Source organism: Drosophila santomea, chromosome X, assembly GCF_016746245.2.
Source record: "Drosophila santomea strain STO CAGO 1482 chromosome X, Prin_Dsan_1.1, whole genome shotgun sequence".
Classification (NCBI taxonomy): domain Eukaryota; kingdom Metazoa; phylum Arthropoda; class Insecta; order Diptera; family Drosophilidae; genus Drosophila; species Drosophila santomea.
In genome coordinates, this window is record NC_053021.2 from 11053783 (window position 1) to 11081782 (window position 28000).

At 47.8% G+C, this 28000-nt stretch overlaps 5 protein-coding genes across 9 annotated transcripts; 1 reads left to right on the forward strand and 4 right to left on the reverse strand.

Annotated features, from left to right (window-relative positions):
* Positions 1–227: 227 nt before the first annotated feature.
* Positions 228–3973, reverse strand: LOC120456689 (apyrase). Of its 2 annotated transcripts, none has more exons than XM_039643653.2 (8): positions 3739–3973; positions 3320–3545; positions 3062–3259; positions 2601–3003; positions 995–1152; positions 836–935; positions 403–754; positions 228–349 (listed from the first exon to the last, which is right to left on the reverse strand). In XM_039643653.2, the coding sequence occupies exons 1-8, from the start codon at positions 3870–3872 to the stop codon at positions 250–252; spliced, it is 1671 nt and encodes a 556-aa protein (XP_039499587.1). In that variant the 5' UTR covers positions 3873–3973; the 3' UTR covers positions 228–249. The 2 variants fall into 2 exon arrangements, with proteins under 2 accessions (XP_039499587.1, XP_039499585.1); XM_039643651.2 differs by lacking the exons at positions 228–349; positions 403–754; positions 836–935; positions 995–1152 and adding exons at positions 1268–1434; positions 1502–1856; positions 1943–2039; positions 2095–2252 and having other exon boundaries at positions 3739–3963.
* A 1399-nt stretch (positions 3974–5372) lies between these two features.
* Positions 5373–7768, reverse strand: LOC120456055 (lanC-like protein 3 homolog). Of its 2 annotated transcripts, none has more exons than XM_039642637.2 (3): positions 7521–7768; positions 7398–7461; positions 5373–7260 (listed from the first exon to the last, which is right to left on the reverse strand). In XM_039642637.2, the coding sequence occupies exon 3, from the start codon at positions 7178–7180 to the stop codon at positions 5921–5923; it is 1260 nt and encodes a 419-aa protein (XP_039498571.1). In that variant the 5' UTR covers positions 7181–7260; positions 7398–7461; positions 7521–7768; the 3' UTR covers positions 5373–5920. The 2 variants fall into 2 exon arrangements, with proteins under 2 accessions (XP_039498571.1, XP_039498570.1); XM_039642636.2 differs by having other exon boundaries at positions 7398–7458; positions 7521–7767.
* A 250-nt stretch (positions 7769–8018) lies between these two features.
* Positions 8019–9818, reverse strand: LOC120456056 (growth hormone-inducible transmembrane protein). The gene is made up of 6 exons (XM_039642638.2): positions 9403–9818; positions 9230–9341; positions 8957–9098; positions 8526–8862; positions 8270–8396; positions 8019–8203 (listed from the first exon to the last, which is right to left on the reverse strand). The coding sequence occupies exons 1-6, from the start codon at positions 9620–9622 to the stop codon at positions 8122–8124; spliced, it is 1020 nt and encodes a 339-aa protein (XP_039498572.1). The 5' UTR covers positions 9623–9818; the 3' UTR covers positions 8019–8121.
* Positions 9819–10016: 198 nt separating this feature from the next.
* Positions 10017–10856, reverse strand: LOC120455836. The gene is made up of 3 exons (XM_039642306.2): positions 10760–10856; positions 10557–10695; positions 10017–10493 (listed from the first exon to the last, which is right to left on the reverse strand). Exons 1-3 carry the CDS (start codon positions 10839–10841, stop codon positions 10238–10240), a joined length of 477 nt encoding a protein of 158 aa, XP_039498240.1. The 5' UTR covers positions 10842–10856; the 3' UTR covers positions 10017–10237.
* Positions 10857–13650: 2794 nt separating this feature from the next.
* On the forward strand, positions 13651–27954 carry LOC120455634 (protein sevenless). 3 transcript variants are annotated; one of them, XM_039642021.1, is made up of 12 exons: positions 13651–13796; positions 15374–16193; positions 19780–19854; positions 20316–20381; positions 20525–20920; positions 20998–21237; positions 21293–21621; positions 21684–26338; positions 26401–26678; positions 26741–26935; positions 26994–27442; positions 27518–27954. In XM_039642021.1, exons 2-12 carry the CDS (start codon positions 15498–15500, stop codon positions 27825–27827), a joined length of 7689 nt encoding a protein of 2562 aa, XP_039497955.1. In that variant the 5' UTR covers positions 13651–13796; positions 15374–15497; the 3' UTR covers positions 27828–27954. The 3 variants fall into 3 exon arrangements, with proteins under 3 accessions (XP_039497955.1, XP_039497956.1, XP_039497957.1); XM_039642022.1 differs by having other exon boundaries at positions 26997–27442; XM_039642023.2 differs by lacking the exon at positions 15374–16193 and having other exon boundaries at positions 13656–13796.
* The last annotated feature ends 46 nt before the right edge of the window (positions 27955–28000 follow it).

Below are 28000 nucleotides of genomic sequence, written 5' to 3' on the forward strand. Positions count from 1 at the left end.
ATTCATATGGGAGATTAAAAATAGCTATAACATATTATTATTTTTATATGCAACAAAACTATTGATTATCCAATTATATTTTAGTACCTAACAAAATGGATCGGAAATAAGAATCGAAATAAGCTTTGGGTCGTAATGCTAGAGATGTGTATAATTGGCACGCGATAGTACCGTGCATTTCAGTTTTCGCGCATTTCTGTTTTTCCAAAATAATAACGTATGTATATTTCATATTAAATGTTGCAAATGCTAAGTATTAACAAACTGAATCCTTTGCTCGATTCCATTGGTAATTGGTCCGATGGAGTTCATGTAGTCCATCAAGGCGTCCAAATCGAAAGGACCAAACCTGAGAAAACAATAATTATTACTTTATTCAGATATCGTATTTATCGTACTTACTCTGGATCTTCTGCATTTTCACTGATTACGCTGAAACCGTTCTTGCCACTCGCCAGGTACTCCATGACCACCACGCGGTACTTCTGCTCCAAATCCAGAGCATTGTACCTGGGCACCTGGCACTTGGAGCACCTTACTCGCACACTGAACACTCGCTGATCGGCGTTCAAATCGTAGCGGATACGGAGGCCGGAAACCTGGAGGAATCGGGAGGATCGCGGCGTTGGCGAGCTGGCATTCATGGGCGCCACCACGTGCTCCAGCAGCTCCACAATGTGCCTTCCTCGGAGACTTAGGGCCACCAGTCTATTCTGCCAGGGACACATGGCAAACAATTGCTTGTAGGTGATGTCTGTGGGTATATAATACTATTTTAATAATAACCATTTGATTTGTGATACATGAAGTTTTCAAAACTTAGGATTGCACTCACTGCCAGCTGGAATAGGGACTCGAAAAGTCCCTGTGGATGTCAATGCTATGGTCACGTTGCTCCAACTGTCCTCCGATGATGATGAAGCATCCCTAACAAACTAAAGATTCTCGTTGGACTAGGGTCAGTGCCAAGTGGGTGGAACCCACCCTTACTTACCGCATGAAGCATGGCATCGGTGAAGAAGTTACCCAGATTGCATTCCCCTCTGCTGCACTGACTCTGCTGGAGATTTACCCGACTTTGGCCCACTATCCGGTCCGCAATGGGTTCCATCGCCAGTTGCCAAGGCACCATGGCTTGCAGAACGATCTCATCTTTAACGGATTTCGAATGGTAAGTGGTGTTATATTACTATAGCTCCAAACTTATTTCCCAGCATCATTTCTCTTCAATAATTGCATAATATACTAACAAAAAAAGACAGAAATGTTTAAGAACTTTCCCTGTTCGTTTTATTGTGGCAAATGCAAGAATTGAACATTATGGATATAATACACAATCAGTTGAGCACTGTAATGCGACCCTCGAGGCCCTGGTAAATGGGATTGACGTGATTGCTGTACGAGATTAGGGCATCCAAGTCCGTGACGCCCCACCTGAAATCAATAAATATTGAAATGCAATTATAACATGGGATACCAGATGAGTGTGGAGTGTACGTACTGGAGGTCAGTGCCCTCGGCGAGCATGGTGTACCCATCGCCACCAGCCTGCAGGAAGTTGGGCGACGTGAGACGGTAGAGCTTGTCGGATACCAGAGGCTCGTACTTGGGCACCTCGCACTCCGCGCAACGAATCGATACGGATATAACCCGCGATCCCACGGGCTTCGTGTAGTCGTATTTCGCCCGTATGCCGGAGAATTGCAGATTGATGTACGATCCGGTCACCCCGTTCTCCAGGTCCACCTTGCTCAAGGCCCACTCCATGGCCTCCACTATCTTGCTGCCCGGCAGATTGTAGGAAACCAGCGTGTTCTCGAAGGGCGACATGCTGACTATGTGTGCGTACGTGAGATCTTGGGAGTGCAAAATCATAGCATTATAATTGAGATCTTCACTGCTTATGAACCCAATAACTTTTGTTATGAGTTCCAATACTCACTGCCCCTGTTGAGCGGCACGCGGAGTCCTCCGATGTTCATGAGTCCGGCGGATACGTTCGTCCAGATCTTCTGCTCATACGAAGCCATGCCGACGAACTGCAAGTGGGTAGATTCCATATATTTGATCTACCAAACGTTTTTTTCCACTTACAGAATGCACCATGGCGTCGCAGAAGAAATTGCCCAGGTTGCACTCTCCGGCAGCACAATCGTTCTTGGTGAGGTCCACCTTGGTATAGCCCACCACTACCTTCCCCATTACGTCGATCTCCTCCTTCCATGGCTGCATGGCCTTCAGTACTTCCTCATCTGCAGGGAGCACAATGCACGGACACATAATGAATACACTCTGCAATCAGTGACTTTCACATGGCGCACACAGCCAGCAACAGGAACTGATTTTTCACAGTGTACGTAGGAACAATAACTTATATAGTTACACAGAAAAAAAATCACTTTCAGCTTTCACAAAGTAACAAACTTAAGCACTAGGATTATCAGGCACGGAAATAATACCATAAATGCAAGCAAATAACTAAATAATCGAGAGTTTAGTTGTTTTGGAAAGAAACGCAAAAAGGCCGCAGAAAAACAACTTGGGAATTATAAGGCCATTCGAGAACTTTACGATCCCCACATATAACCACTCGTACTGACCTTCTGGCACGGATTGGTCCATGTAGAGCGGGTCGCCCTCGAAGTCCAGCACATCGCCGTTGTCATCGAAGTAGACGATCAGGTTGCCCACGTAGCGAGCGTAGGCCGATGCCTGGACGATGAGCACGCGATGGCCAGAGCTGTGGATCACCTCGGTGGGGTAATCACCGGCAGGCGTGTCCGGTCCGGGCGGATCACCCGTGTAGAGGAAGGTGTGCGAGTGGGAGCCCACGATGACATCGATCCACTCGCCGGCATTCTCAGCGATCTGCTGATCCACATCGTAGCCGCAGTGGGAGACCACGATGATGATGTTGGCACCCTGGGCCTTCAGCAGCTGCGCCTCCTCGCGGATGGTGTCGCTCTCGTTGCGGAAGATCACCTTGCCGGTATTGGCCAGATCCTGCAGCATATTCACTGAACTAATAAGCAATCTAGGTGATGGAATTGCCAAAACTCACGTATGTTGTCTCCAGGATAATACCAATCACGCCAATCTTGCGTCCCGATCGCTCGATTATCATCGACTTGTTGTACTTGCCCTCCATGGTGGGCTCATGGGCGCAGTCCATGTTGGCCACCAGCATGTTGGTCTGCACCGTCTCCAGGAAGGGCACCACGCCCTCCACGCCGTGATCGAACTCGTGATTGCCGAGCGTCTGAAATGGTTAGTAAATGGTGGATGTCCATCCAAGTAGCCCATGGATAGCAGCACTTACCATGACATCAGCGGGCAGAAGGTTCAGCAGCTGCTGGGTGACGTTCCATCGTCCGATGTTGTACCACAACGTGCCCTGGAAGCTGTCGCCAGCATTGATGTAAATGGGATTGAGCTCCGCCTGCTCCGCGAGCAGACGCCTCACGGTGTAGACGGTGCGTGGATAGCCACCGATGCACTCCTCGCCCTCGTCGCAGGTGCCACCGGAGGTATCCGTGGCCTCGAACCTGCGGATGAACGGATCGCAATCGAAGCGTGGATTAGCTATTAAGTGGGCTCGTGTTTGTTGATTTGCCATGGCCGTATCGTTATCGGGATCGGGGAATCGGCATACGAAACGAAATCAGTACGTGGACCTGATAGGCCATGGTTTACGATCATGTGCTGGCCATAAACCGATCCAATTCGATCATGCCTCACCTGGCGTGCAAGTCATTGATGTGGATGAGGGACACGGGAAAGCCCTCCCTGTTGACAGCCTCCGAGGATGACCACATGGCCGCCATCACCACCGCGAACAGCGACCATGTCACTCGATTGCAAGCGGTTGCCATTTCACTCGAACGCAACTGCACCTGACCGGAAAATAGGCAACGAAATAAATTCAAGTGTAAACACACCCAACCCGATGGCCGTCGATAAAGCAACTGAATGGCCAAAATTGCGACGCCCGCGAATTCTGAATGGGCCTCGCACCCGATCCGATCTGGACATCGTGGGTACCCTTCCTCCGCTGATAAGAGCCAAGTATGTACTTTATGCACGACCTGCACACTTGGAAAAACTGGGGCATATTGCTCTGCACATGCTTAACTTGGATAAATAATCAAACATTTTATGGCATTTTAAATACAAATAAACTTCTCATTTGAATGTTTTATATTACTATACACAACATTGAATTTTGAACATTTTATAATGTAATTCAAGTACTAAGACTTTGAGTTTCCTGTTATAAATTGATATATCTCTAATTAATAATTTAAATTATTTTATAGAATTGAAACATTGTATTGTGTTCACTTTGCATTGGTTATATAAGCTTTAAATTTATGCTATTGCAATTGCGTATATATATTACTAACTTTTTTGCCTGCAGTGTATAAATTCAGCTTGTTTTTCCCACTACCCACATATTGTGATTTTAATTTCTGCCGTATTGCTATTTTAGTCAGCAGATAAATTATCGGGCTATAAGAAGTGACAAGAAACTGCAATTTTCAATTAAATACAATTTCTTTTCAACAAAAAGCTTGCACTCACACTTTAAATTAGTTCTATGTTCTTCACATTACTCATACGCCGCGTTGCACGTGTTATTTCTCAAGTGGCAAGTAAACAGAATAGCCTGAATATCCCCTCAATGGTCGCACTTGCCGGGTATCAAGCACTTAATGATATGCACCTATAGATCCCCGATAAGCAAGTATGGTCGAGATAGGGACAATCGGATACCACGACCGCTATTCCGGTAATATTCACCTGCTGACACATGTTACTCGGCCACGGCACTTGATGTACGGAGTAAAACCCTTCTACAAGCGATCGTTTATTACGTTCTGGGGCAAACAAAATATACGAGCAGCACAGCCATGTAATAAACAGGCAATCAATTTGGTTTATAGCGCCATTCGGGCCAACAAAAGCAAATTAGTTATATTACAGAGAGACGGAATCCCGAACTCTCAACGGTAGTAACAGTATGAGTAAGCTGTATGGCGATAATGATACCTCCCTCTTTTACGGACTGCAAGGTTTAGTTTAGATTATACACGATGATACAGATCACAAAATAATGATATACTGTTGAACTTACTTTAATGCCAATCAAGCACTGATGTCAGATGTACATTGCTATTAGGATTTTAAGGCGTTGATAAACCAGATTTCAATCAATTCCTACGCATTAGCAAATCAAACAGGAATAACACCTAAACTTGGCAATAATCCACACAAAAGGAGTACAACTTGTTTTGGGGTATTCAGCCGTATAACCATGGAGTCGATTGCCGTGGGGTGGATCGAAACTGGCCACGGGATTGTACATATCCGTATAAAATAGTACAATGATTTATTTCATTCTCATTGACAATAGATTGAGAGCTCTTCGTGGATTACTCGTAGGTATAAAGCACACTATGCATTTAAGTATTATGTTTGTCTGTATATAGATGTCAGCGCAAGTATGTATATATATATATATATATATATAGTATTTATATATATATAATATAAATTGTATATAAATATAATGTATATGTAATATGTCTGTGTATAAGTATCAATGTATTAAGTTAATTGCTTAGCGTAAAGCACAGAGAATTTTGATATGAGAATGACTGAGAACATTCCTGCATGCGGTGCGCTCAGAGATCGGATACGGGCTCCATCAGGACCTGGGATCTTTGCAGCACTTAGCACCAAGCATCCTCCATCTTTCACTCCAACGTCCCAGTCCGCTGGATTAACGCAAAGGCAACAATGAGAGAACTACAACGGAAAAATTGGCAAACAAGTGACTAGAAATTATGATAACTCTCCCTGATTTGAAAGTTGTGTTGAGCATTGGTCGGGCTGGATCTTTCTAGTCCCCCTCCCCGGTTTAGTGAAATACGTCCATGAACGGGAAGTAGGCCTGCTCCGGCTCGAGGAGATCAACGAGGAAGCAAACGGTGCCGGCCACGCCCTCGTACAAGCTATGCGGACGATCTGGTGTCCTGGCGCGCAGCTTAAACTCGGCATTGGTGAGTAGCTCCATGAACTTGTGCGCCCTGTACAGGTACCTCATCTCGTTGGTCAGGCGAAACAGCAGCAGGAACACATAGCCATTGCCGGCCACGCCATGGCAGATGCCCGGTCCCTTGCGCAGAAAGCCCTTCTTCCAAACCATATCCGCACAGCGACGCAGCGAGTTCAAGTACTTCTCCTCCTTGAAGATCAGATAGGCCTTGGCCAGCACATAGACAGCGCCGGGTGCGCCATGGCACCAGTGCACCAGACGTTTGTCCCTGCCGGAGCGCAGATCCTCCAGTGCCACTGGAAAGTTGCCGTCGCTGTCCTGCAGCTCCAGAAAGAAATCAATCGAGCGCTTGATGTCGCGCAGCTCGGCGGCCGGCGCCGATATGGGTATCGTGCGGAACCACGGGCTGTCCAACAGCATGTGCAGAATGGCGCACAGGCCATGGGCCGCACCCAGGTACTCCGTGCCATGGTACTGGTACATCAACGGACACGGCGAATTGTTCTGCTTGCTGTACTCGCGGCCGCTGGTCACGATTAGCTGGCAAATGGATACCAGGTCGTCGTCGGTGATCTTCTTCTCCGGCAGCACGTCGTTTAGCCAATAGCAGCCGGATAGATAGCCAGCACGGCCCACCAGTACCTCGTCGCAGCCGTATTTGGTGTGCATGAACTCCTTGCTGGACGGGATGCCCGACTTGAAGTTGGCCAAGTCGTCGGACAGCTCCTCGGTGTCCTTGAGCTCCTGCGAAATGGCTGCCGAGACGGCATAGATTCCAGCATTGCCGCAAAGGAAGGAGTAGCGCTCGGCGGAGCGCTTCTTGTACCGCTTTGCATTCACCTTGGCATTGCGGATGAACGATGCCGCGTGATCCAGTGCCGGATAGAGATCGCGTGTCGGCTCGCAGCTGTTGAGCTTCCAGAACATGAAGGCAATGCCGGCATTGCCCACATACAGATCACCACGATTGTCCTCCTCATCGTTGTTCGGATGACAGTGCTCCAGTATGGCGTCCACATAGGTGCAGATCAGGTTCTTGATGTGCTCCTCATCGCTGGCGAACGGTGTATTCTCCCCGCCCGCAAAATCGGCAAAGGGATTCTTCAGGTAGCGGCGTTCCATGGCAAACTTCTGGCCAGGATCGGTGGTCAGTTGGCCTCTCTGCTTCGCGTCCTCTTCGACTGCACTTGCAATGACAGCAGCTGAAATTGGGCATGCGATGTGTGGTGAGTGCAAGTTAGGAAATCGATTTGCCGGCTTTAAGGGCGCGGCCGGGCGTCTGGCAGCCACCACCTCCTCCTCCTCCAGCAGCTGATGCCATGCCCACAGCTACACTCACCTGTCTCAGGTGGGAACGGCAGTCGGGACTTCGTCGAGCACCTTCTGGCAACGGGACGAAGCTGCTAGTGAACCAAAATATGAAATATATGCAGTATTTGGGCAACTTTTGCTATATTATTACCGATATACGATACGAGACGTGTGTTTGCAGGGACGAGAATGTTTGTCAAGTGTCTATGAAGTGGAAAGCCGGCGAAGCCTATTTTCTCACAGCCACCTAAAATCGGAAAACTTGGCGCTTCTGCGGGAGAACTTATTTCCAACTGTCAAACGGCTCGACTCGAAATATTTAAACAATTCCTGGCAGGAATGCTCAGGTCCTGTCGAAAAAAGCTGAAAGAAACATCGATTCCATATCGATAAGCCGCTGTAGCCCAACTTTATGTTGCCATCGCTTTTTGAATTAAAACAAAAATAGTACTTGTATATGATGAGGAAAAAATGTGGTACGACGCAATTCATTAAATAATTAGATAATACAACATTATATTAATTAAGGTACTTGAGCTATCGATAACAACGATTCCAACTGCTGCAAATATCGGTTAAAGGCTAGCTACATAAATCGCTTAAAGCTCAAAATGTACTAATATTTTTAATTGACCTTATAAAAAGTATGTTTTTATGTTTTGTTATGTTCTTAACTCGATCGGTTTATTTTAACAACAGTATAAATATATATCAGGGGTATTATCCTTGCATCACATGTTTGTCTTCAGTGCTCACTTCCTGCGCTGACCGCCACTCAGAATGGTGACGATGCGGATGAATATGTTCAGCACATCCATGTAGATCGACATTGAGCTAAAATAAAGATAAAAACATATACATTAAATAGGGCTTCAGCATGGCATAGAGGAGTAAACTCACGCGTTGATGGGATCGTAGGGAGCGTAATGGGGAAAGACCTCTGCGCGGCGCACCATGCGCTGGGTGTCGTAGAGCAGGAAGCCACTGAAGAGGACGAGGCCGCCGTACAAGGACATGGAGGCCAGACCTACGAAAAGTTAGTTTAGCGGGTTAACTCTGTTTGAGAATTCATTCAATAGGGGATTACGTCCACTTTACAATGATTGTTTAAGACAAAAAGTGGTGGTAGTCCCGGTGAAACATGCGGGAAACTCACCTGCGCCCAGCGCCGTGGTGGGCGGCAGCCACATGGAGGCCAGCGAGGAGGCGAAGACGACGCCCAAGCCAATGGCCAGCGGACCACCCATGTAGAGGAACTTATCGCTGGGTGCACACGCGGCGATCGTGGACAAGCCACCAACAATTCCGCCCGTGTAGAGGGCGGCGCGCGTTAGAATCGGTCCGCCCACGAAGCAAATTGGAGCGATCACGGCGCCCAGAATGGCGCAGTGCACCGCCCAGGCCAGGTGCTTGGCTCCCAGACCCGGCTGGTACTCAATAGAACGGGCCACGGCTCCGCTACCAATGACCAGAGCCAGTGAAGCAATGGTCGCCTAAGCGATTGAAGGGAAATGGAAGGTAGTGTCATGTGCTGTTGTGTCTGTTGGTCTGGTACGCAACAACTGCCGATTGTGCAAGAGAACTCACCAAGATGCCGCCACGAGAGGCCAGCTCCAGGAGACGGTGCGAGCGGAAGGTGGCTGCTGCTGCGGCCGCGGTGAGAACGCAAGAGCCACCGAAAAAGGCATAGGTGCTCTGGATGCGATCCTTTACATACTGGGGCCACATGCTAAATGGAATTGGTAAACTCTCAGTTATTGCATTCTCTGAATTTCGCAAGGAAGAGGCGTATGGTATAATCTCGAACGTATTGAGAAAGAGATGGTGCCATTTGCCTTTGCTTGTCTATCCCCCACTCACATGGCGTTATCCGCGATGCTGGTTTGTTTTCCCAATCCCACGCCGTAGAAGCAAAGGGCGCCCAAACCCACGGCGGCTGCTCCGGCGGCAGCTCCCTTGCCCATGGAGTAGGCTGCAGGCGAGAAGAGGATAGTTATACCACAGGTGTAGATGCGATTACACAAGAGCCTTACCATTGGCACTCGGCGGTCCCATCAGCTTCTCCTTAAGCGAGGGAGCACGCACCTGTTCCACAGGAGCGCGGGTGCGAACTGGTCCACGGGCGTAACTGCGCACCGCGGAGAGATTGAGATTGGGATTGGCATTGGCACGGAACAGCTGAGCCGGAGACTGGGCCAGGATTTTGATGCTTCCCGCAGGACGGGCGGCGGAAAGTGCTAGACGCAGCAACATTGTGTTGTTGTGGTGAAATTCGGACGGAGTGCAAGTGGTTCTCCTTCGGTAAGAGCTATTGGATTCGGATTTCTATGTGAGGCACTAGCTCTCTCTCCAACTGATTTTGATTGTTCGCTGCGGTTTAATATTTTGTTGATTCGTTGAAATAGTTTAATATTTTACTGTCTCTTGTGCTTTAATATCGATAACTGGTACAATCGTTATTCGATGTCGGGGTACTTGAAAGGTCCATGCTTATCGCAGAACGCCATAAATACCGCTAATATCGATAGTGTGACTAATTATAATATTTAAATTAACGAGAAAGTAAAATAAACATATAAATTAGCGATCCCGGAGTTTTAAATAAATACAATGTAAATCAATTGCAGTTGTCGGAAATATTTATTTAATAAGCTTAGTTATCGATATGCCGTGTCGATAGGGCGCCAAGTTTGAATAACGTGCACAGTGTAAAAAATTACATTTTATCAGTTATAAAGTTTAATAAGGATATTTTTTAAAGTTATTTAACATATTCATGTATTCCGCAATAAACTTCCATTTTTTGTTTACATATTAGAGCTGAATTATAGACTAACTATTCCTAAGGTCAGAATACCAGGTCACTTTTCAGACCTGATACTTCCTCGCCGGTGCCGTGGGAATCTCGCCACGAGGGCGTGACCGCATCACTATCATCTCGGTGAGATGGGATGATCGCAGGGTTCCATAGTGGTCGTACGTGTCGGTCTGCTCCAGAGTTCCCCCAGAGTTGGACTCGTAGCTCTTGCACTCGTACTGTGGGCAGCATCGCGGATACTCGGCACGCACATTCGTCGACGGAATGGGCTTGCAATCGCCATGCGTAAGTTTCGGCACCTGGCAGCTGGACCATGGATGAGTATTATCTTTCACCTGATGATAGGACATACGAGAGCTGCCCACTTACCTATCCTCCCAAAGTTGCTGCGATTCCAGGCATTGAATGCGGACGCACTGATCCTCTCGTGTGAAGACTTCACCTATATAAAGCTGGCGACCCGTCAATGTATCCATGCAGTACTGCTGATCGTACAGATTCACTGCCGCTAAAAGTAGAAAAATTAACATATATTACATGAAAATAATATGTATTATTCGGAAAAATCGTACGTCGATAGGGAATCGCTTGGCTTCCCCCGATTATCAATGACATCATGGGTACTATATAAATGACGAAGTTAATTGACTCCATTTGGGCAAAAATTCCTTTTTGAAATGAATCAGATCGGCAGACAGAATTTAGCCCGACGTTTGCAAAGTTTAGCGCGCAACTGAAGTCCACACGGTTAATCTTCCTTCATTTTTATATTAAACAACCAAGAGTACAGTGTTTATTTGTATGGAATCACACACTTACGACATTTGCGCGCTTTCTCTACAATAAATTTAACAAATTTTACTCGAATCTGCGAAATGTTTATGCGTACAGGCCAGCCAACAGTGCGTTTCATAGGTGTTTAAACAAATGTTTATAATATTAAAATGGATCTCAATACCGTTGAAAAATTCCTCTGTTTTGCCAAAAATAGATTAAATCATACAAATTTATCTGTATTTTCGGTCGATGAGCAGCTTTTACATCTCCAGAAACATACACCTTTTAAGCTTTCAGTTTCGCGAATTTAGTGAATTTCTGAAAATAATTTGCTTGACCTGACAGTTTCGAAACGCACCTTGCGATGTTGTTCTTATCGCCCCACAGCAATATGAGCAAGAAGTTGGAAAGCGATTTATAGCAATTTGCAAAAAAAAAAATAAAATATCGATCTATATTGTGTGTATATACATACTTCCATATGACCGGCCTAATCGCCACATTTATATATACCTATATTCGCATGACGGATTTCATAAACATATCTACAACGAACTTTCATTGATTTACATTTATATATATATAATTGCTATAATTGCTGTTAAGAAAATACATTTCATTAAAAATTTGATTCAAGAGGAATATCTTAATATAAGTTTACTTTCGATTAAATAGGATGCACCTATTCTCTTGACCGCTGCTGTGTAAAATTGTATAAACAGACGCTGGCTCTTTAAAGTTCAGATTCAAAGAATTGTTTATGTTTTCATGTTTTGGTTCGCGCCGGGCGATCGTGATTATCCAATGCCATTAGGTCCATTATGCAGACACTCGGGCACTGGGCCATCGATGGGTGAATCATCTAAAAAATTTCCAAACGGGCTGAACAAACCGAAAATGGGGTATATTTCTATGCAAAACTACTTTGTATTGCTTCGAATTTCATTGCAGCTCCTTATTAACATATGCAGTTCCATATTGAAAAGAATTTGCATATAAATACTTCGATTAAAAGGTGCATTTCCGGGGTTTTTCCCTTTTTTTTTTAGAAAATGCGGGAATCTTATTTACACGTTACAGTCTGTGTAATAAGTACACGAAATGTAACACCTAGTCCGTATGGCGAATTCATTGAGAATCGCTGGGGATGATAAGCATCAACTTTCCTCAAGTGTGTAATCAGTGTGTCGTCTAATCAATTCCAGAATATTTCAAACGATTAGTGCGAATTCGATGACCCCAACCGATGATCCCATTGGATTGGATTGCCACTGATAATTTCGCCCAAGAAATGTGCGCACGAGTGCAGTTTGCATGTCTGCGGCACATCCTTTCCGGTGGCCGAAAATCCATAGGCGTAAAAAGGATACTTGAACTTGATGGCGGAACCGGAAACGGAAGCTGTCACAAAATCCTTTTACTCGCTGCTCAATTTTTCATCTCGCTGTGTCACTTGAATGAGTCATCATGTGTGCCCAGAAAATTGCCTACGCTTGTGTGCTTCAAATGCTCGGAAAATGCTTTAATATATTGCATATTTCTTGGCCCATGAGGCTTAGATTCTACAGAGTAATAAAATACTTAAATGTTTGAGCAAACATATGCATATATTGAGAAATATTCATCAGCCAAACAGCTATAGAATAATTAAATATTTAGCAGGAGCAGACTACAACAATATGGCTGCTAGAATATTTCCATAAAATGTAATTCATTTCTATGGCCTTCCGCATCTCGTTTACTTTTCATAAAAATGCATTTATATCCCACATTGATGGCTTTATTTTCTGATTGTGTGGGCTTGTTCCCGATTGAATTCAATTATTTTCGAGCGTTTACTGCTGCTTGTGATCAATTAGCTTTAATAATCAATTTAGGTGCACTGTTAATGTTTAGTTAAATGTGCTCACAGTGAGTCAGCTAAACGATTTACACAAATTTTCTGCCACGTTTATCTATTGACGGAAAAGCAAGTTGATTTGCTCTATTCATGTGACGTTATTGTTTTCAATAAATTGAGTTGTATGTTGCTGAGTTTAAACATTATTATTGCTGTGAGCAATCGAGTAAGGTATTTTGTATAGTAACTTGTTGCATTTTTGCACAATTTTGGATTTAATATTTCTCAGCCTTTGGTTTTAATAAGTCTAAGGAGGTTAAGTAAGCCCTAAATGTATTAAAAGAAAAATCATCAAGTGCAAACCTAAAATCATATCTTAATATTGATTATAATTTTTATACCATATACATATATATACAGTGGCATTCCCTAAAATGGAAAATATATTGGGAGTAGCACAGTTACTTGTGATATAATCAATATGTGTAAATATATACATATGTACTACATACCTATGTATTGAAATATTCATAGGGCATCTGATGGCCCACATACCCACGTGGGTTTCGTTGAGCTCTGACCCTGGGAAAGAGGAGCTCGAGGTATCCAGTTTAGGGGTTGCCCTGCCAGTGACGTGATCGTTGCTGCGTCACCGAAAAAGAAGATCGATGGGCTTTTCACTTCGGTTCGGTTCAGTTCGGTTTTTGTACGATTCCTCGTTCCTCGTTCATTATTCATCGTTCATTGTTCATCGTTCATTGTTCATTGTTCATCGTTCATCGTATCGTATGGTATCGCCTCGTATCGGATTGGATCGTACCGTATCGTTTCAGTACCGTGCTCAAGTTCTCCAGCTGGGGGTTGGACTTGGACTTGGAGCTTGGGGCTTGGTTAAAAAGCCGCCGGTCGCCGGCAAATCAGTTCTGCTGCGATCGCGCCACTGCGCACTACGTAACGCTTAGGGAATCCAGATATCTGCGACATTTTGTCGAGTGAGTTGTATTGTATTGTACAGATATTGTATGGTACTCACAGATACGAGATACCCGTGTGTGTGTGTGTGTACATGAATTTTGGCTATTTAAAGCCCTTTTTTTTCGCGTGCACTGAGTGTTTCTGTGTGTGTGAGTGCGTGTGGAGTAGCTTTTCAGTTGGGGCCGCAAATGCAACAATAAAATGCAATTAAGCCGCTCAAATCAACAATAAATTGAATTAAAGCGCGTCAACAGCGCTTAACAACTTCAACAACAGCAACGACGAGTCGCGCGAAATGTGGGTGAGAGTTAAAGGCTCCATTGGTTTTGACTTTCTGATTGTACAAATATGTATGTACTATAGCCATATACATATACATACATATACCTTCGACTAATTAATGCAAAACGCTGGCCGGCATTTGCATAATATTCTCGGTATAACTTTAATGCAATTAATCCGCTGTGATCTTTCGTGTTTTCACTATTTCGCGCGGTTTATTCAATTTGAATTTCAATTTATTTTCGGTTTTAAGTTTTCAGTTTTATTTTTTTATTTATTTTTGTTTATATATTTCCTCGGTCTAGTCCGCTCATCGAGCGATTTAATTAACATTTTCTGTGCTGCTGTGCTGTTGTTGTTGTTCCTGGTAGTTATGAAATTAAAGTGCAATTAACTATTATATATATGTATACATATGTATATGTATCTACGGCTTTTGTTTTTGCGCCATAGTGAAACCGCGGGCAAGGGATTTCCGTTTTTGAAAGAGAGATCCCGCTCGATTATTCTCCGTCCGTCGAATGGGCTTGTGTCTTGATGAGGATAAATTTATTATGGCCACTCCCCCCGCTCCGTCCGCTATTGTTGTTGTTTTGGCTGTGTTGCGTTGGGGGCGGTGGGCAGCAGAAGGGGGCGTGACTTATTGGCCATGCATTACGCCAAGTTAATTGAAACTTGTCGCTTGGCTAGCTGATTATGCAGACTCCATATTAATTGTACCATGGACCATGGACCATGGAACATCCATGTCCTCTGGACGAAAGCTGTCATTTTGGATGAGAGTTGGGTGGTGACTCTGGCCGAAACCGGTTGTGGAGATCATCGGGATTTTGGCTTATCGATTGAGCTTAGATTGTGTGTTTACCCGGTTTATCTGGCCGGCAATGTACGTTGAACCTTTGAGCTGCATCTGAAAAAAGTAAAATTTGATGTATCTAAGCTTTTTTGGCGGGGTATATTCACTTTTCCAGCTTTCCCAAAGTTTCTACTTATTCGAACATATTACTATTTCATATATTTGAATTTAATACTATTGTCAAAAAATAGATTTTAATGCATGTAAAGTCATTTACACATTGACATAATATTTAGTAAAGGGTATTCAACAAAATTGACTTGCGTTTCATTTTTATAACTGACTCGTTTTTTTGCTTTTCGAATTTGCATAACATGGCAAGAAGCTTGTGTACTTTAAATTTCCAATTGAATTGGATTTTTGACTCTGTTATTTGAAATCTGATTTTATTTGTGCGTTTTTCATTACCTTGCCTTTCCATTTCTCTTGTTTTTACGCCGGCTTCGTGTGTTTCAGTTTCGTTTTCAGTCAAATGCGGCACTAAAATGTAAATTCAACCTAAAAAAAAACCACGTTAATCGAGTGAAATAAGAGTCCAACACAACAAATCGCGAACTTGGGGTGAAGATCGAGTGCTTCGATGACTATGTTTTGGCACCAAAATGTAGACCAACAGTCGGATCAGCAGGACAAACAGCCGAAGAGCTCAGCTCCCACGAAGAGATTGAACATCAGCTTCAATGTGAAGATCGCGGTGAATGTGAACACCAAGATGTCCACAATCCACATTAACCGACAGGCACCTTCCTCCTCCACCTCCAACTCAAACTCCCAGGATGACTCACCTGCCAGCAAGATTGTGGTCCACCAGCAGAGCAACTCGTTCGATCTTCGCCAGCAGCTGGCTCGTCTGGGCCGCCAGTTGGTCAGCGGTCAGGATGGCCACGGCGGCATATCCACCATACTGATCGTCAATCTTCTCCTGCTCATCCTGCTCTCGATCTGCTGCGATGTCTGCCGTTCGCACAACTACACGGTGCACCAGAGTCCCGAACCCCTCTCCAAGGACCAAATGCGTCTGCTGCGTCCCAAACTGGACAGCGATGTGGTCGAGAAGGTGGCCATCTGGCACAAGCACGCCGCCGCAGCACCGCCGAGTATTGTCGCGGGCATCGCCATAAGCAGCGGACCACAGGCAACGGTGGCCCATCCTCCGGAGGATCAGTATCGGGATCGGGAACGGGATCGTAAGCCGCCGGAAGACCAGCACGGTGTCGATGAGCGAATGGTCCTGGAACGCGTGACAAGGGATTGTGTGCAGCGATGCATTGTTGAGGTGAGTGCCAAAATATCGGGAGTGCTATTTATTTTTTTTTTCCAATTTTTAAGTATGTTTCCCATTTTGTGATGGTGTCCAAATAAAACAATGCAACAAGAAATGCAACAAAAAATGCATAAAACATGCATTTCCCCAGGGCTGTGCAACATGCATCCATCAAGCGTCCGCAAAGAGAGGCGACATTCGAGTGCGAAATGTTTATTTCTAGTTTTGCATATGTCAACGATATAATCAAAAAACAATCTGAGCAAGTGCAACGCGAGTTTGCTACCACATCACGTAGTCCACTTATACACATACTCATACTCGTACATATTTTTCCTTTTTTCTAAAAACATTTTTCTGACTGCTTTTTCCAACTGCCATTCAGTTGAATGCATTTTGTGACCATACCAGTGGCCATTAATCGCTCACTCGCACTCGGGCTAATTAAATGATATGTACTTGTATAATTGAAGATCGTCGAGTCAAGTCGGTGATTATATGTACATACATACGAGTGTGGGCTGGATGAAGTGACATTTCAATTTGCCGGCCTGGCCAAACAGAATAGATCGGGATTAGAATCTTCATCATTATTTGGGTTAGCTACTCGGCTTTATTGCAATTTGCATACTGAGTGGGTGTGTTTTATCTGGCTTTTGTGCCAAATAGTTGCATGTTTGCACGGCAATGCATGGCACCCAAACCCCCAGTATATATCTCATTTTTGTATTCCCTATATTTTTCATTAATTCCACACTAATTAATTAGGCAACCGATTGACTTGTTTTTATTTGCTACACTTTGTTTATGCCTTAATTGCGGCTACGTGTAGAGGTTTTTGTAATGTGAGCTGTGACATATGATGTCAAAAAGCGAGCCTTTAATTAATTGAAAAATGCAATATATTAAGGGAGTGTAGATATGGTGTTAACTGCGAAACATGCAGGTTTTCAACTAAAAAATGTATTAATGAAGGAGTTTATGCTTAACACCCATACTAACTAATGGTTCTTATGGAAGTAATCATTCCAAACTCCCGAGTATTTTCCCCAACAATTTGCCAAAATGCTCAAGTACATATGCATATACATTTCTGCGTCAGCACTTCAACTTGCACATGAGTACATATATGCAGTATATATCTTTTCGGACAGTAATTACTATATTATCGCAGACTGTGTAATAGGAGTAATCTGCATGTAAATCAGCGACTTGGCGGGCACTTCATTCATTAGGAAAGCGCCAGTTCAGTAATCCACACTTCGACACTCCAGTTACAACAGCCCCATTGCGTCAATTAAAATTAATGATAACTGATAACTGATAACTGAGCGCCATTCGGTGTTGGGAATGCGATTGGATTGAATTTAATGAACAAACCATTGATATGCACTAGGAATCTCTTGTTACTACTAGTAGAATTAAGTTCACTCTTAGGTTGAGCAATGAGTTGATATGTTGTATGCTTTAATTACTTGTTTTTGAGACTCTGCATAAAGTGCCATTTAATTGAAAGTCTTCATTACACATTTAAGTTCTTCGCATGACTCCTTCTAATCGCTTAAGCTGGTGGGTGACTTATCCCTGGAATAAACTAACGCAAACCTACATTTTCAACCAGTAACTGGATTTCGCATAACCTAGAAAGGCGAGGCGAACAAAAGAAATTTTATTAAGATGTTTTGCCTTGTTGGAATCGAGAGTGAGCAAAATGTTTAGTCAATTTAAGTGTACGCGTACATGTAGGTAGAACTATAGATGCGGTGCAGTTAATAGTAGTGTTGTTGGGAAAATACATATGTAGCTTAAAAATTCAAATTTACAAATGAGTACGGGAATGGAAGTTGAATAAAGTTGAATAGCTCATGTTTTAAATTAGCTTAAAGGTCACACATTTTGTACTAGAACATTGTTTTAAAACACAATTAAATTATTCTGAATTTCTGCTATATTTTATTGAAGTACTATAATTTTGGGCGCTGCTGTGTGTTTGTCGGCACACAAGTGTATTTTCTTTGGCTCGCTTTTCCAGAGCCTGACGACAGCAACAACAATGGGACAATAATGGTGTCAATAACACACCAGCCCCGTCTGGCGGCCTTCCCCCCTTCCCCGCCCCCTTTCTAATGTGTGTCTCTGTGTGTGTGTGTGTGTGAGTGCTTGTGTGTGTGTGTGAGTGCTTGTGTGTGTGTGTGAGTGGGTCGGTTTCCGAGTTAATGTAATAGAAATTGTACAACAAAAGATGAGCAATGACGACATGAAAACCCCCAATGCCAATTAGTCTCGGGCCCCAGGCTCAAACTTTCGTCTTCTTCTTCTCGTGGGGCTTCATGGGGCTTTTTCCTCGTTTTTCTGCTTGGCGAGGGGCAGAGCTCTCACTCTCGCTGTGAAGAGCTATTTCTGTTTTTGAAAAAGCCAATCAAGCTAAATTAATAATATATTACGTAGAACTCTAAATTAAATTGACGCGTGTGCGAATTAAATAATACAAAAAAAAGAAAAAAAGAGTGAAAAGTGCAAGCAGCAGAAAAGTACACACTTTTGTGTGTGTGTGTTTTGAAGTGTGAGGAAATCCAAATCCACGACGGGAAATCCCCTGCTAATCACTTGTCCATTTAGCAAGCCAGGGCAACACAATTAACAAAGTTGGCCACTTTAAGGAGTTTCCAAAGGGGAGTTTCCAGGGGCCAGCTCAAAGTGCGCCAAATTGGATTTTAAGCACTGGCTTTCATTTACTTCTTTTTTTTTTGGGGGGGGGGGGAAAGGAACTAAAAGGATAGCGGATTTGCGAGATACAAGCTGAAGTAGAGATTTGATTTAAGCTCATGTGAAGTTTAAAGAAACATTTAATGAACCTAGGAGTTGAATTTGAAGATTTACACGGATGAAGGTCATACTTCTGTTTAGTTTACAATCCATTACATACGATTATGGTGTATTATCATTTATGAATACTGTCTTATGACTGATAAGCTTTTATTATCTGGCGAATGGGTTTGTTTTGTATTTAAGCCATAAGCTTATCAGGTTTTGAATGGATGACCCCGTTTTAGGCCGACATAAATAACCCTTGGTGGCTCAAAGTCTCGTCTATGCAAATGGATCTTAGGCTTGGTGGATCTTCATGGCTCACGTGGTCAAAAACAAGTTTCTACCAAATTTATGCAGCAACATTCGTTCTCGGAAATCTAATTTCAATGCAAAAACCAAAAATAAACAGAAGGAATATATTATGTATATGTATGACAAAAACAAGAGCGAACTTAAACGAAAGTATGTATTTGTGTTCATTTTATTAGCGATGTTCGAGGTCTCACTCTCGATGTGCTACCCAATGATAATTGATCGAAATAATTGAACCATCGGCATTGGCACAGAAATCGCGTTTAAATTGTCATTGCTATATATGTAGATGTCATTGTTATTGTGGATGATATGGACGAGTGTATGTGCTGACTTTAGCCTTTTCCCACACAAACTTACCGCAACTTCCGTTCCCAAGTGACCCAAAAAAAAAAAAAAAAAAAGGGGGGGAATAAAACGCATGAAATGCTAATTGCTTTCACATTTTCATTGTAATCGTTTCCCCTATTTCCAGGAGGATCTGTTTCTGGACGAGTTTGGAATACAGTGCGAGAAGGCGGACAATGGCGAGAAGTGCTACAAAACACGAGTAAGTCGCAGACTTTGGGGAGCCGCTATCGAAATGGGATAGGGTCCATAGGGTCGGGTAACTCGATACCATCATTCGCGCTCTGGGTTAACCACTCCGGTTACCAGATCAATTGGACACGAACTCAAAGTGCATGATCCGCTGCCAGTCGTTCTCCTTCTCCAAGCAACTGAGGAAGCCATCGAAGAGGATCCTCATGAGCACCCTCTTTGTTGCTGTTGTTGTTGTTTTCGGTCTGCACTTGGACTCCTTTCCCACTCCCCCCTTGGTTGAAATCTTACACTTGGCCATCAATTTAATGCAGTGTGACTAAGTGACTAAGAACTGAAATTTTTGCACAGCGCTAGTTGCTTTAGTGTTACAAAAATATTGTTTAATGATGCCACATTGACAATTATGCTATTTGAATGTATTCTTCCGGGCTGCTTAAGCTATTAATTCGGCATTCTTTTTTTTTGCAGTGCACCAAGGGCTGTGCCCAGTGGTATCGCGCACTCAAGGAGCTGGAGACCTGCCAGGAGGCCTGCGTAAGTGGCAGCTCATCATCCAACCCTGCACCCCATCCCAGTACCATATCCACATATCCATATATCCACATATCCATATATCCACATATCCACATCCAGTCTGACCCCGTTCGTTGTTGTCTCCCCTTTTGGCCCGCCCGCAGCTGTCGCTCCAGTTTTATCCGTACGACATGCCCTGCATCGGCGCCTGCGAGATGGCACAGCGTGACTACTGGCACCTCCAGCGTCTGGCCATCAGCGATCTGGTGGAGCGGACGCAGCCGCAGCTGGAGCGAGCTCCGCGGGCGGACGGACAGGCCACGCCACTCACCATCCGCTGGGCGATGCACTTTCCGGAGCACTACCTGGCCAGCAGACCCTTCAACATTCAGTACCAGTTTGTGGATCACCACGACGAGGAGCCGCCTCTCGAGCAGGAAGACCGGCATGCAGCTGGTGAGGCGGTTGCCAGCGCCTGGTTTAACTTAGCGGATTACGACTGTGATGAGTACTATGTGTGCGAGATACTGGAGGCCCTGATACCCTACACACAATACAGGGTAAGTTGAAGTTGGAGTCATTTGATTTCTTTGATATTTATATTTTTATTTATATTTATTTTTATGAATTTTTCCAGTTCCGTTTTGAGTTGCCTTTCGGCGAGAATAGAGATGAAGTGCTCTATTCCCCGGCCACGCCCGCCTACCAAACGCCCCCCGAGGGCGCGCCCATCTCGGCTCCGGTCATCGAGCATCTGCTGGGTCTGGACGACAGCCACCTGGCTGTCCACTGGCATCCCGGCCGCTTCACCAACGGCCCCATCGAGGGCTATCGCCTGCGTTTGAGCGCCGCCGAGGGAAACGGCACAACTGAACAGGTGAGTTAGTCATTCAATTGAGTACTCACCTTACCATATCCTCTACATTTCACAGCTGATTCCGACTGGACGCGGTAGCTACATCTTTTCCCAGCTGCAAGCTGGAACCAACTATACGCTGGAGCTGAGCATGATCAACAAACAGGGTGAGGGTCCGGTGGCCAAGGCATTTGTGCAGACCCACTCCACCCGAAGCGATAAGCCTGTCAAGGATCTAACAGAAAGTGTCCTGCTCGCCGGACGACGCGCTGTGATGTGGCAATCTCTGGAGCCGGCTGGCGAAAATTCCATGATCTATCAGTCGCAGGAGGAACTGGCGGACATCGCCTGGTCAAAGCGGGAGCAGCAATTGTGGCTGCTCAACGTCCATGGCGAGCTGCGAGGGTGAGCAGGATTAGGTATATATTATATATTATAAAGTATAATATATAAATAAACCCTTGCAGCTTGAAATTCGAAGGCGGGCAGATGGTGAGTCCGGCGCAGCAGCTAAAGCTGGATCTGGGAAACATTAGCAGTGGAAGGTTGGTGCCACGCAGACTGAGCCTTGACTGGCTGCATCATCGACTGTACTTCGCCATGGAGTGGCTAGACCGAAACCAGTCCAGTTACCAGATAATCAGCACGGATTTGCTGGGTGAATCGGCGCAGAAAGTGGGCGAGTCTTTCGATCGGCCCGTTGAGCAGCTGGAGGTGGATGCCTTGAATGGTTGGATCTTCTGGCGCAACGAGGAGTCACTGTGGCGTCAGGATTTGCATGGTCGATGGAGCCATCGCCTGGTGAGAGTCAGGCAGCCGGGTTGGTTTGTTGTGCAGCCGCAACACTTCCTCATCCGACTGATGCTGCCGCAGGAGGGTAAGTTCCTAGAGATTAGCTACGATGGTGGATTCAAGCATCCACTGCCGCTCCATACGTCTCCGACTGCAGCTGGAACTGCGTCCAGCCATTGGCGAAGCTTTGCCCTGCTTGGTCGCTCCCTGCTGCTGCCCGATGCTGGTCAGCTGATCCTGGTTGAGCAGCAAGGTCAGGCAGCCAGTCCCAGTGCCTCCTGGCCCCTGCGGAACTTGCCCGACTGCTGGGCCGTGATTCTTCTTGTGCCGGAGAGCCAACCACTGACCAGCGCTGGAGGCAAGCCGCACGGCTTGAAGGCCCTGCTGGGAGCCCAGGCGGCGAAGATCTCGTGGCAGGAGCCGGAACGCAATCCCTACCAATCGGCGGACGCAGCACGCAGCTGGAGCTACGAACTGGAGGTGCTCGACGTGGCCAGCCAAAGTGCCTTCAGCATACGCAATATTCGCGGACCCTTCTTTGGTCTGCAGCGTCTGCAGCCGGACAATCTCTACCAGCTGCGAGTGAGGGCCATAAATGTGGATGGTGAGCCGGGCGAGTGGACTGAGCCGCTGGCAGCCCGCACCTGGCCACTGGGTCCACATCGTTTGAGGTGGGCCAGCCGGCAGGGTGGCGTCCTTCATACCGACGAGCTGGGCGAGGGCTTGGAAGTGCAGCAGGAACAATTGGAGCGACTACCTGGACCCATGACCATGGTGAATGACAGCGTGGGCTACTACGTCACGGGCGCGGGTCTGCTGCACTGCATCAATCTGGTGCACAGCCAGTGGGGATGCCCCATCTCGGAGCCACTGCAGCACGTGGGCTCGGTCACTTACGACTGGCGGGGCGGCAGAGTTTACTGGACGGATCTGGCCAGGAATTGTGTGGTGCGCATGGATCCGTGGTCGGGCAGCCGGGAATTGTTGCCCATCTTTGAGGCCAACTTCCTGGCACTGGATTCCCGTCAGGGTCACCTGTACTACACCACCAGATCCCAGCTCTCGCGACATGGTTCCACGCCCGATGAAGCGGTCACCTACTATCGTGTTAATGGACTGGAGGGCAGCATCGCCTCCTTTGTGTTGGACACTCAGCAGGAGCAGCTTTACTGGCTGGTGAAAGGCGCTGGTGCACTGCGTCTGTATCGTGCGCCCCTGGCAGCTGGCGGGGATGCGCTGCAAATGATCCACGAGATAAAGGGCGGCTTCCAGGCTGTCCCGGACAGCTTGCAACTCCTGCGACCTTTGGGCGCACTCCTTTGGCTGGAGCGGAGTGGCAGAAGAGCGCGCTTGGTTCGCCTGGCTGCACCTCAGGAGGTCATGGAGTTGCCGACTCCAGATCAGGCCGCTCCTGCCTCCGCATTGCAGTTACTAGACCCACAGCCATTGCCGCCGCCGGATGAGGGGGTTGTGCCCATGACTGTGAGCCCGGATAGCGTGCGTCTGGACGATGGTCACTGGGACGACTTCCATGTGCGCTGGCAGCCATCCACGGCCGGTGGCAATCACAGCGTCTCCTATCGCCTGCTCCTCGAGTTCGGACAGCGATTGCAAACCTTGGATTTGAGCACACCATTCGCCCGGTTAACCCAATTGCCGCAGGCACAGTTGCAGCTAAAGATTAGCATCACACCGCGCACCGCTTGGCGAAGTGGAGACACCACTCGGGTGCAGCTCACCACACCGCCGGTGGCTCCCAGTCAGCCTCGTCGGCTGCGCGTGTTCGTGGAGCGTTTGTCCACCGCCCTGCAGGAGGCCAATGTGAGTGCTGTGCTCCGGTGGGATGCACCGGAACAGGGTCAGGAGGCGCCCATGCAGGCGCTGGAGTACCACATCAGCTGCTGGCTGGGCTCGGAGCTGCACGAGGAGCTGCGCTTGAACCAGAGTGCTCTGGAAGCTCGCGTCGAGCATCTGCAACCGGATCAGACCTACCACTTTCAGGTGGAGGCACGTGTGGCTGCCACGGGAGCAGCAGCGGGAGCAGCTAGCCATGCCCTACACGTGGCACCGGAGGTGCAGGCGGTGCCACGCCTACTCTACGCCAATGCAGAGTTCATTGGGGAACTGGACCTGGACACGCGGAATCGCAGGCGACTGGTGCACACGGCCAGTCCGGTGGAGCATCTGGTGGGCATCGAGGGCGAGCAACGATTGCTGTGGGTCAACGAGCACGTGGAGCTGCTCACCCATGTTCCGGGATCAGCGCCTGCAAAGCTGGCCAGAATGAGGGCCGAGGTCTTGGCCCTGGCCGTGGACTGGGTACAGCGGATCGTGTACTGGGCGGAACTGGATGCCACTGCACCGCAGGCGGCGGTTATCTATCGCCTGGATTTGTGCAACTTCGAGGGCAAGATCCTGCAGGGCGATCGCATGTGGAGCACGCCCAGGGGTCGTCTGCTGAAGGATCTGGTGGCCCTGCCACAGGCACAATCCCTCATTTGGTTGGAGTACGAGCAGGGATCGCCGAGAAATGGCTCCCTCCGCGGCAGAAATCTAACCGATGGCTCGGAGCTGGAATGGGCAACGGTTCAGCCGCTCATTCGTCTGCATGCTGGAAGCTTAGAGCCCGGATCTGAGACACTGAACCTGGTGGACAACCAGGGCAAGCTGTGTGTCTACGATGTGGCCCGCCAACTGTGCACGGCCAGCGCTTTGCGGGCACAGCTGAATCTGCTTGGCGAGGACTCCATTGCTGGCCAGTTGGCCCAGGATGCGGGTTACCTATATGCCGTGAAAAACTGGAGTATTCGTGCCTACGGTCGCCGGCGCCAGCAGCTGGAGTATACGGTGGAACTGGAGCCGGAGGAGGTGCGTCTGCTTCAGGCACACAACTATCAGGCCTATCCGCCCAAGAACTGTCTGCTCCTTCCCTCGACCGGGGGACACTTCCTGAAAGCGACCGACTGTGAGGAGCAGAGATGCCAACTGCATCTACCCATGATCACAGCGTCCGCAGATTGTCCACTGCCTGTTCCCGGGGTTAGATACCAACTGAATCTTACACTGGCCAAGGGCCAGGGATCCGAGGAGCACCAGGCGGAGGAGGAGCCGCTTGGGCAGTGGTTGCTCAGTGCTGGGGAATCGATCAATCTTACAGACCTGCTGCCCTTCACCCGCTATCGCGTGGCTGGAGTCCTAAGCAGCTATTACCAAAAGAAGTTGTCTTTACCCCAGTTGGTGTTGCCTCCACTGGAGCTCCTCACCGCCTCTGCCACGCCCTCGCCGCCAAGGAACTTCAGTGCCCGTGTGCTAAGTCCCAGGGAACTGGAGGTCAGCTGGTTGCCGCCAGAGCAGTTGCGCAGCGAAAGTGTCTACTACACGCTCCACTGGCAACAGGAACTGGATGGCGAGGAGGTCCAGGATCGCCGGGATTGGGAGGCACATGAGCGGCGGCTGGAGACGGCGGGTACTCATCGACTGACCGGCATTAAGCCGGGATCTGGGTATAGCCTGTGGGTTCAGGCCCATGCCACTGCCACCAAGAGCAACAGCAGCGAGCGGCTGCATGTGCGTAGTTTCGCCGACTTGCCGGAGTTGCAGCTCCTGGAGCTGGGACCATATTCGCTGAGTCTCACCTGGGCGGGAACACCGGATCCTTTGGGATCGCTGCAGCTCGAATGCCGATCGTCGGGTGAGCAACTACGTCGCAATGTGGCCGGGAATCACACAAAGATGGTGGTGGAGCCACTGCAGCCGCGCACTCGCTACCAGTGTCGCCTGCTCCTGGGCTATGCGGCCACGCCAGGTGCTCCACTGTACCATGGAACGGCCGAGGTGTACGAGACTCTGGGAGATGCGCCCAGTCAGCCGGGAAAACCGCAATTGGAGCACATCGCCGAAGAGGTGTTCCGTGTCACCTGGACGGCGGCGCGCGGTAATGGAGCACCCATTGCCCTCTACAATCTGGAGGCACTCCAGGCGAGGAACGACAACCGCCGGAAGCGCAGAAGAAGGCGCCGCAATAGCGGCGGATCATTGGAGCAGCTGCCGTGGGCCGAGGAGCCGCTGGTCGTGGAGGATCAGTGGCTGGACTTCTGCAACACGACCGAACTGAGCTGCATTGTGAAGAGTCTGCATACGAACAGGTTGCTCCTCTTCCGGGTGCGGGCGAGGAGCATGGAGCACGGCTGGGGACCATACAGCGAGGAGAGCGAACGGGTGGCGGAGCCCTTCGTCTCGCCGGAGAAGAGAGGTTCCTTGGTCCTGGCCATCATTGCGCCGGCTGCCATCGTTTCCAGCTGCGTTCTGGCATTGGTGCTCGTCCGAAAAGGTAGGTTGGGAGTTTGGAATAGGAGTGAACACATTCTATTGATTACATTCTATTCCATTCAGTTCAAAAGCGCCGCCTGCGTGCCAAGAAGCTGCTCCAGCAGAGTCGTCCCAGCATTTGGAGCAACCTGTCCACGCTGCAAACGCAACAACAGCTGATGGCCGCCAGGAATCGCGCCTTCTCCACCACGCTGAGTGATGCGGACATCGCTTTGCTGCCGCAAATCAATTGGAGTCAACTAAAGTTGCTCCGATTTCTGGGAAGCGGAGCTTTTGGTGAGGTGTACGAGGGTCAGTTGAAAACGGAGGACTCCGAGGAGCCGCAACGTGTGGCCATCAAGGTGAGTAGTCAGTCTGCGCGGAAAAGGGAGGGCAACTATTGATCCTGGTCTTGATCCTCCAGAGCCTTCGCAAGGGCGCCAGTGAATTTGCCGAGCTGCTCCAGGAGGCCCAGCTGATGAGCAACTTCAAGCACGAAAACATTGTGTGCCTGGTGGGGATCTGCTTCGACACCGAGTCCATCTCACTGATCATGGAGCACATGGAGGCGGGCGATTTGCTTAGTTACCTACGTGCCGCCAGGTCAACCAGCAGCCAGGTGAAGATTATGTTTTACCAGTAAGATTATTCAATGTACTGAAGTTTATGCCCACCAGCAGGAGTCGCAACCCGCAGCTGGACTCTCTCTCTCCGAGCTCCTGGCCATGTGCATTGATGTGGCCAATGGCTGCAGTTACCTGGAGGACATGCATTTCGTGCACCGCGACTTGGCCTGTCGGAACTGTCTGGTCACGGAATCGACGGGTGGCACAGATCGTCGGCGCACCGTAAAGATTGGCGACTTTGGACTGGCGAGGGACATCTACAAGAGCGACTATTACCGCAAGGAGGGTGAGGGCCTGCTCCCGGTGCGCTGGATGTCGCCGGAGAGTCTCGTCGATGGACTCTTCACCACGCAGTCGGATGTGTGGGCCTTTGGGGTGCTCTGCTGGGAGATCCTCACCCTGGGTCAGCAGCCGTATGCGGCGAGGAACAACTTCGAGGTGCTGGCCCATGTCAAGGAGGGCGGCAGGCTCCAGCAGCCGCCCATGTGCACGGAGAAGCTGTAAGTCTATCGCTGCTTTTAGTTTCCACTTTCCACATTGCTGAGTGATGATCTCTGTGTAATCCTGTCCAACAGTTACTCCCTGCTGCTCCTTTGCTGGCGAACGGATCCCTGGGAGCGGCCCAGTTTCCGGCGCTGCTACAACGCACTCCATGCCATCAGCACCGATCTTCGGCGCAGTCAAATGGCATCGGGAACGGCGGATACGGTGGTCAGCTGTACCAGGCCGGAGTTCAAGGTGCGCTTCGATGGCCAGCCGCTGGAGGAGCACAAGGAGCACAAGGAGCACAAGGAGCAGCCGAAGGAGGAGGAGAGTCTGACGCTGCGAGAAGTGCCGCTCAAGGATAAACAGCTGTATGCCAACGAAGGAGTCTCACGACTTTGAAAAAAAAAAGGGGAACTCCCACGTCCTTCACAAAGGTCGTCTCAAATCGAGGTGGTCGAATTAGCTTTCCATTTAATCTAAGCTTTAATTTTAATTTGTACGAGAATATAAAATGGTCCACAAGGAAGGCAAGTTTGTATTCTATTTCGGATTAAGATACTTTTTTTTTGATG

Coding starts and splice junctions, on each gene's coding strand:
- LOC120456689 (XM_039643653.2), bottom strand. CDS start 3,872: ATGGCAACCGCTTGCAATCGAGTGACATGGTCGCTGTTCGCGGTGGTG. Junction 1,153..2,600: donor GGACCAATCCGTGCCAGAAG/GTCAGTACGAGT, acceptor AATCCGTTAAAG/ATGAGATCGTTCTGCAAGCC. Junction 936..994: donor CCGATGCCATGCTTCATGCG/GTAAGTAAGGGT, acceptor GAGAATCTTTAG/TTTGTTAGGGATGCTTCATC.
- LOC120456055 (XM_039642637.2), bottom strand. CDS start 7,180: ATGGAACGCCGCTACCTGAAGAATCCCTTTGCCGATTTTGCGGGCGGG.
- LOC120456056 (XM_039642638.2), bottom strand. CDS start 9,622: ATGTTGCTGCGTCTAGCACTTTCCGCCGCCCGTCCTGCGGGAAGCATC. Junction 9,342..9,402: donor GGGACCGCCGAGTGCCAATG/GTAAGGCTCTTG, acceptor TCTCGCCTGCAG/CCTACTCCATGGGCAAGGGA. Junction 9,099..9,229: donor AGCATCGCGGATAACGCCAT/GTGAGTGGGGGA, acceptor AATTCCATTTAG/CATGTGGCCCCAGTATGTAA.
- LOC120455836 (XM_039642306.2), bottom strand. CDS start 10,841: ATGGAGTCAATTAACTTCGTCATTTATATAGTACCCATGATGTCATTG. Junction 10,696..10,759: donor CCAAGCGATTCCCTATCGAC/GTACGATTTTTC, acceptor TTCTACTTTTAG/CGGCAGTGAATCTGTACGAT. Junction 10,494..10,556: donor CAGCAACTTTGGGAGGATAG/GTAAGTGGGCAG, acceptor TCCATGGTCCAG/CTGCCAGGTGCCGAAACTTA.
- LOC120455634 (XM_039642021.1), top strand. CDS start 15,498: ATGACTATGTTTTGGCACCAAAATGTAGACCAACAGTCGGATCAGCAG. Junction 26,679..26,740: donor CGCAACGTGTGGCCATCAAG/GTGAGTAGTCAG, acceptor TTGATCCTCCAG/AGCCTTCGCAAGGGCGCCAG. Junction 27,443..27,517: donor CCCATGTGCACGGAGAAGCT/GTAAGTCTATCG, acceptor CCTGTCCAACAG/TTACTCCCTGCTGCTCCTTT.